General features: G+C 36.8%; 1 protein-coding gene across 1 annotated transcript in view; it reads left to right on the forward strand.

Moving 5' to 3' along the window:
• ANKEF1 (ankyrin repeat and EF-hand domain containing 1) overlaps positions 1-7601 on the forward strand; it is a 13952-nt gene extending 6351 nt beyond the window's left edge. The window contains 5 exon segments of the mRNA XM_004383085.2: positions 1156-1978; positions 3492-3718; positions 5119-5282; positions 6453-6590; positions 7443-7601. Of these exon segments, the coding sequence (XP_004383142.1) occupies positions 1156-1978; positions 3492-3718; positions 5119-5282; positions 6453-6590; positions 7443-7601 (1511 nt within the window).
• Positions 7602-7926: the final 325 nt, after the last annotated feature.

The following is a 7926-nucleotide window of genomic DNA, read 5'->3' on the forward strand; positions in this document are numbered from 1 at the left end:
TACTGAAGGTTGTAGTCTTTGATCTTCCTTGGTTCTATCACTGTTGAAATTATCAGCCTTAGTTTAAAATTTTATTTTTTAATAATAACAAAGAAAGTAAAAACCTTGAAAAAATGATTATTTTTCTTGATCGCCAGGTATCTTTTTTCTTCTTTCAAGCACACTAAAATGGAATAGTATAATGCGCCCTAATATGCCCATCATGGCAAACATCCTGCTGACAAAACTATAAAATGTTGGAGGGGCGGGCTTTATTTTTGCATAGCGTTGCCTATAAATTTTGCTTACTGACAGGATGCCAACCCTTTTTGATTATGTGATATTGGCAGAGCAATAGAAGAACCTTCTAGATTGAACACACTAGAAAGCTTCATAATAGTCTGACTTATTTATACGCACCATGTATTTTTAATATCTCTAAGACCCTTATAGACAACATAGCCTTCCTGGTGGCACTAAGTAGATTCCCTGATGCATTCAGAAAAGTTCATTTCTTTGGAGACTTTTACAGATAATGTTGGTCTCATCATATTGTTAACTGAGAGACCAAAAAATAGAATGAATCTTAATGTTTAACTTGCACACAAATATAGTATTGAAATCCTCTCAAATTCTGTTAAGGCTTTTCATGTGACCTTGCCACAAAACAGCAGATAAATCACATTAATTTCATGAAGAATACAGACACAATACAGTTGAAGGTTTTACACAGATTTATAGTCATAATTATTAAAAAAGAGGTGAGCATCGTTCAGTATTCTGAGCTCATATATCAGCCGTCTGGATCAGGACTTCCAAAATCCAACGTCCACCTTTGCTCATTCCCTGCTTGGCATGATGTCACCTTAGCAAGTAACCCAATATGATATTTGTTTCAAATATCTGAAGGAATAAATCTACTAATCTTTTAGGTCAGAAAATGTAAATTAGAAGCATATCTACATCAAGATTCACCAAAGTGAAGCTCACAGGGAAAAATCACAGCTTAATTTTACAATTATGATAGCTAAATAGGCTCAACTCTATATGAGTATACTTTTGGGACAAGCTTTTGACTAATGACCCACAATTAAGAAAACAGTTGGATGAATATCATCTGTAGGGCCATGCAGATGCCTTGGTACCACTCCTAATGATTGATGTTTCACATTTTAGGATGTGACCTGAAATGGAAGAACTTAGAACATAAAACCCCCAGGACTGTGGCTAAAGAAGGCGGCTTCAAAGCAGCAAGCAAAGAAATACGCAAAGCAGAACGAATTGCTAATAAACTTGCCAGGCCAGGAGCCAAAAATCCTAATCCACTCTGGGCCATTAGACTACATGATTGGTCCATAGAGCACGAGAATTTCCTTCGGGAAGCCTTTTCGTTTGTGGACAGAGGCGATGGGACAGTCAGCAAGGAGGACTTTGTGATGGCGCTCGAGGAGAGGCAAGATTTCGTGAACTCGGAACAGCTGTCTCTCATAGCACAATTTCATGAAAAATTCCGGGGAGGAGGGGTCAACATTAATGATTTCTTTAAAGGAACAAAATACTTAAGCAAGACTTATGTCTTGGCATCCTATGGGCCTAAGAAAAAGAAAAAAGGGATAGGCAAGAAAGGAAGGAAAGGCAAATTTGTTTTGCCTCTCCCAATTTGCTTTATCCCTGAGAATACATTTCCACTGCGGAAAGATGGTGGGCTGCCATATTATATGATTGAAACCTACAAGAACATAACTGATTGCAATCGCTTCAACCGAGATCATCCACCAGAGCATCCCATTCAGGATGACTCTGCATGGTATGTCGATGATCCAGGGAAGGTATTTGCAAACATTAACTTTATCACCAAGGCAGGGGACCTGGCTTCTCTGAAAAAAGCATTTGAATCAGGAATACCCGTGGATATGAAGGATAACTATTACAAAACACCTCTAATGACTGCCTGTGCAAGTGGAAACATTGATGCAGTCAAGTTTCTCCTGGAAAAAGGGTATGTTTTTTTGGTTGAGTAAGGCTTAAAGTTTTACGAGCGTTCACAATTCAAGGAAGTGAAAGGATGGCTAAGAAATAAACATTGAACTCCAGAATTTTAAGATGCACAAAACAGTGCCTCAACACTTAAGTTTAGATTACGAATAGATCTTATATGGGGAACCAGGCTAATGGGGATGTGGGATTGTGTAGATACAAAGATAGTTTGCCTATAACAACTAAACCCAAAGTGAAGGCCAGCAAGTTTCCACTGTTGGGGATAGAGAAGCTTTCAGATTGTATTATCACTGGCCTCCTTGGATAACTTAGTTTCATCTCAGGACTTTACCTAGATGGTATGGGAAAGAAAAAAACAGTTGCCCTGGAGTTGATTCCAACTCACGGCGACCTCATGTGTGTCAGAGTAGAACAGTGCTCCTTAGGGTTTCAGTGGCTGATTTTCAGGGGTAGATCACCAGACCTTTCTTCCAAGGAAACTTGGGGTGGACTCAAAGCTCCAACCTTTAGATTAGCAGCTGAGTGCATTAACCATTTGTACCAACCAGGTGTGGAGTCACTTTTTATCGTTCTCTTTTTTTGTGCGGATGCCAGTAAATTGAAACAAGTTGGTATGATGGCTGTAATAACTAAGGACATTTTTTATCCATTTAAAACTTACTGTCTCACTTTAGGAGGTTCAGTTTTTTCCTTGGGTCCTTGAAAATGCTTTTAAAATACCAAAGCGTAACATTTTTTATTTTTAAACTAAAACTATGCTCTGGTTTAATTCCTTTTTCTACCATAGGTGTGTAACCTGGAGTAAGTTTCTTAATTTTTTTATGCCTCAGTTTTCTCATTTATATAATGGAGAGCTAATGGGACTCATCTCACAGAGTTTGTTGACGATTAAATGAGTTTAAAGATACAAAGCACTTATTAGCAGAGTGGTAGCTGTGATAGCGTTGACAAAATGTATTATTATTATTACTATTATGTTTAATGCCAAAGAAAGATTCAAATTTGTATATTATCAAGAGGAATATAAAGCAATTAATGAGAATTTAAACTTTTGGACAGTGAGTTCCTAAAAAGGATTATGTTTTTAAATAATATATTACAATGCCTATAATTTTAATAGTGAAAGGTGCATTTAAAAATTCATAAGATGCACAGAAAGTAGACACAAAATTGGATAATATAACTTCTGTATTTCCTGCAAGCTTTTGTCTTCATTGGATCCAATTGTATAATTTTCCTTTATTTAACCTTGGCAAAAATGGCTACCACCAGGATCTAAGTGCTTTTTAAAACTAAACAAACTATGTATATCCACAAAGAAGTTTAAAATTTTCAGATACTGCAGAACAAAAAGATGTCAAGAAAAATCATGGCACAGAGCTTGTTTCACTTAAAGCTTCCCTGGTTTACAGTTTAACAATCTGATAAAACTGTGAAATCTTATTTTGCATTTTTAGCCTTGCATGCTTGGAACAACAACAATATTTAATTTGTGCATCTATCTTATTTTATAGGGCTAACGTTAATGCAACAGATAATTTTCTGTGGACTCCACTTCATTTTGCATGCCATGCAGGTCAACAAGATATTGTTGAACTTCTTGTTAAATCTGGAGCTATAATAGATGCACCTTCAATCAACAACTCAACTCCTTTAAGTAGAGCTATTGAGAGCTGTAGGCTGGATACTGTAAAATACCTGCTTGATATTGGTGCTAAATTCCAGCTGGAAAATAGAAGAGGTGTGTGTTCATATTATCGATGGTTGGGGTTAGAAGAGGAGCATTTGTTAGGTTCTGAACGCTTCGAATTCTATTCTTATAGGACCACAAACTAGTACAAACACAAGTCTGAGTTAAATATTATGGAACGTGCAATGGGTAGTTTGTCTTATACTCAGTGTTTTTCAAACCAGCTATGGTGAAGGACCAGTTCTTTATACTTGCAATCTGTTGTGGACTGAAAACTTCTGTAAAATAGAATAAAAAATGATTTACTAGAAAAATGAAATGAAAAAATATAAATATGTATGTTGTTGTTAGGTGCCATCAAGTCGGTTCCAACTCATAGCAATCCTCTAGGACAGAGTAGAACTGTCTCCATAGGTTTTCCAAGGAGCAGCTGGTAGATTTGAACTGCTGACCTTTTGGTTAGCAGCCAAGCTCTTAACGACTACACCACCAGAGCTCCATAAATATGTTTAATATATATAAAATAAAAGCCCAAACTTTCTGTCATTAGATTCAAAAGACAGACAATTGTTCTGTCAAATTACTATAAAAGTTTCTAACTAGTTACTCTTAATTTCTGTAGTTATTTCATCGGGACCAATAACCATTAGTTTGTGGACAGGAAATCACACATTGAGCTATCACACTGTTATCAACGTCAATTGCAATAATCAGCATAGTCTAAAGACTCTGTAGACTTTGGATTCCTTCTAAATCTGGACAAAGTAATTCCTGAATTGAGGCTCCCTTGATTCTAGGAAGCAAATGAGAGCCATACCTTACATCATAAATACCATACGTGGTGATGAAAAATTAATTGCAAAGTATTTTGAGATCCTTTTCTGGAGATTTTACTTTCTCACATTGGAAGCCACTGCTTCCTTTTGATCTGAGCATTAATACCTCTGGGTGCCTCAGGTTGCCTCTCTGAATCACCGGTAATATTGTATCAGGCCTGAGGACGTTATCAGGGACATAATGCCCAGCCATCTGCGTAGAGGACTTTGGCCAGCAACTTCCCCAGTGCATTTGGGCTATACCTCCTTACATGATGGCAATGGGAGAATAATGTAAAAATGTGCATCCAAAGAAAATGTGATTAATGTGGGAAGAGAACCGTCAATTGAATATTCAAACAATAATTGACTAATATTTCCTATGGACTTTTTAAGAAACCTGCTTAAAAAAAATAAGGAACTAATGGTTGTGCCAGTAAGTGGCATTTTAAATCCTGGGATTTGAGAGCTAGGTCCACCTTAGAAAATATCTCATGCAGCTCTGTGACTTTCCATATGCCGTTTGCTTTGGTAATCACCCTTAGTGCTGTGTGCTTACGGCTGATGTACTGAGATTTTCCTACATGGCTTATCATTAATCTATTTATTGTAACTCTAAATTTCTGTTTTAATTAGGGCATAATGCCATGGACGTTGCAAGGGCATATGCTGACTATAGAATAATTGATCTGATTAAAGAGAAGCTAGATAACTTGCCAAAACCAGCAGAAAATCAAAAAGTGAAAAGCAAGCCATCTGTTAAACCAAAGACTGAAGGCCTTGAACTTACAAAAGAGGAGGTAAGAAAAGAGATTGACTAACCCTTAGTAAATAGAATTCCTTAAAACACTGTTTGGTGGGGGCACTATTGACATATCATTACACTACATGAGCAAAACAATATTTTTTGCAATCTGTTTTCAACATCATTATGCAGTACTTTTAAAGAAATATCTAACAGGAAAATGTATAACTATTGCTGAAAAGTCTAAAAAGTACTCATTGCAAACAGAATCCACACAAAACCAAATTGGTTCAGCCAAATACAATTAGAATACTGAAACAGGAACAGATATTGAATATGTGTATATTTGGTTCTAAATTATGTAGATACGATGAGATGGCCAAATAGGGAAGGGGAACAACTCTTATGAGGAATGAAGCAAAGCATGATTTTCCTTTATTTTGGTCCCAAAATCTTTCATTGCCTACACCCTCCCCTAAGGAGTTTTAATGTATACCACTGAACCCTATGATATGGAGCCATTTGTAACTTAGATATCCTGAAAAGTAACTCTAAGGTTCTTAAGGTGCCAAGGTGACTGTTCCTGGTAATCTGGAGTGGTTCTGGTGCCTCTACCAGGGGAAGGTTGAGGCTGTTGCCCATGGGAATTACTGAGACATCAGATGTTGCCATTGGCAGGGAAACCCTAAGTACATTCCCAGGCTGGAAACATCTTCTAGGGAGAAAGAAGGTCAGGAAAGAAAAGGCTTAATGTCATCAAATTGCGAAGAGTTCAAAGGGCTTGGGAAATGTAGGTGGTAGGAAGTAGATAGTTACAGGGTTGGTAGGCAGAGAGTGGAGAGTAATAAACATAGAAGACTTGAATAAGGATGGTGAAGGCGGATCAATCAGATAAAGCTCCTACAATATGCATCATTATTTTAGCAGGAATCCATCCTTCTAATTAATTGGATGGCCACAGGTCAAGAATGGTTATCTTGAAGTCTTATGCGATCAGTCACTGATGCTACTAATTAAATATGGTTAAACAATGCAAAGTAATCATCTCCCCCCACCCAAAGTGATACTAATATCCTGTATTTCATTGCAGATTAGAATTTCTATAGTGAGAATTTTAGTTTGTTTTTTTATCTGGCTTCAGAAGAACATGTCAAATAACAAATACCAGAAAGTGTAAATAGATTTTTTTTGGCAATTGATAGATTTTCTTTTGTCTTCTTTCCAGGAACCACTTTATTCAGTTTACACTGTATCGACAATATTGGAGGACAAGAAAGCACATAAGGATAATGTGGTTTATCTCAATTCTTTGATTACCAGTGGTTATACCAAGAAAGTGGACCTCACATTTGTTCCACAGAGGGTAAGTACTTCAGAGCATGGTATGTACTCATAATATCATTTTGCAAATGCTTTTGATGCAATGCACCCAAACAAATGACCAAAGGTTATCTTTCATAGTTATTATTTGTAGATGTCTGCAATTTATTTCCAACTCAATATGTCCAACTTGTTTAGCACCAAAAATCTAGTTCCCTGTATTCTTATTTGTATATCTATGTTTATATTTTAATTCTTGAAAGACTGAAATCTTCTTTGGTCAATGCCATTCCCTACAGCCATTTAGTCACCAAATTCTATAGATACTTTTTCTTGGTACTTCTCAGACTTTACTCTTCCTCTTTGTACCCGCTACTACCATCTCAGCTGGATATTTCCTATCAATCAAGCCTGAATTTATTCAGTAGCCTCCAAAAATGGCTACAATTAAAGAGATGGAGGCATCTTTTGGAGATAAGAGTTGTCTTGCCAGTACCCATCAAACCATGCTGAATAAGAGACTACCATCTTCCTCTGCCTTCCACTATGAAAATAATTTTGACTTCCACCTAAGACATAATGGTAGTAAACGCAGATCATCCTCTCATTCCTTTGCTTCCCTGTCTTGACATTCTAAAAAGTAATATCATCTGGCCCCAGGGTCATCAGAGAGCTAGCTGGAGAGCATTGTTGTATTCAGTTGCCCAAACATTTACCATCAGAAATAGTGATGCTTACATAACCATTTATAACCCTGTAAGAGAAGGTAAAGGTTACATTAAATTTGAGAGTAAATTTGATCGTTTTAAGTTAACTGTATTGAAAATTGTCTTACTAGGAGCATATGTACTGCTTGTCATACTGTCCCTGACATGGATGTGACTTTTTATTTAAGATTTGGAGTCCTGAGGCCACTACAGCAGACCTGATCAGGAAGAGAGAACTGATGCGAGAGCGGTTCACCTACGAGGTGGACTTTGACGATTTCATGATGCCCTTTCAGAAGAACATCACAGAGAAAGCTCGAGCATTGGAAGCTGCCTTCAAGGTGTAAATCAGCAGTTGCTCCTTTGGGTAAAGTTTCGAGGCTCAGAGACAAAACTTTGGAACAAGCAGATATTCCCATCAAAGCCAAAGCAATCCCCAGATTAAGAATTTGTAACCAAATATGTGTTTCTGCTTTAATAACTGTAAACATTCTAAGGTATTCTGGAGAGTATGTATTTTATTTTGCAATGAATTACTTTATCTGTACAAGCAGAATCATATCATTTTAGATAAATCCCCCAATCTGCTTTTAGAGTATAGCAGAATAAATGGCATTTGGATTATAAACATGACATTATTGTCTAAAATTTACCAGATGTTTAGGCTGAGTT

Source organism: Trichechus manatus, unplaced genomic scaffold (assembly GCF_000243295.1).
Source record: "Trichechus manatus latirostris isolate Lorelei unplaced genomic scaffold, TriManLat1.0 scaffold00104, whole genome shotgun sequence".
Classification (NCBI taxonomy): Eukaryota; Metazoa; Chordata; class Mammalia; order Sirenia; family Trichechidae; genus Trichechus; species Trichechus manatus.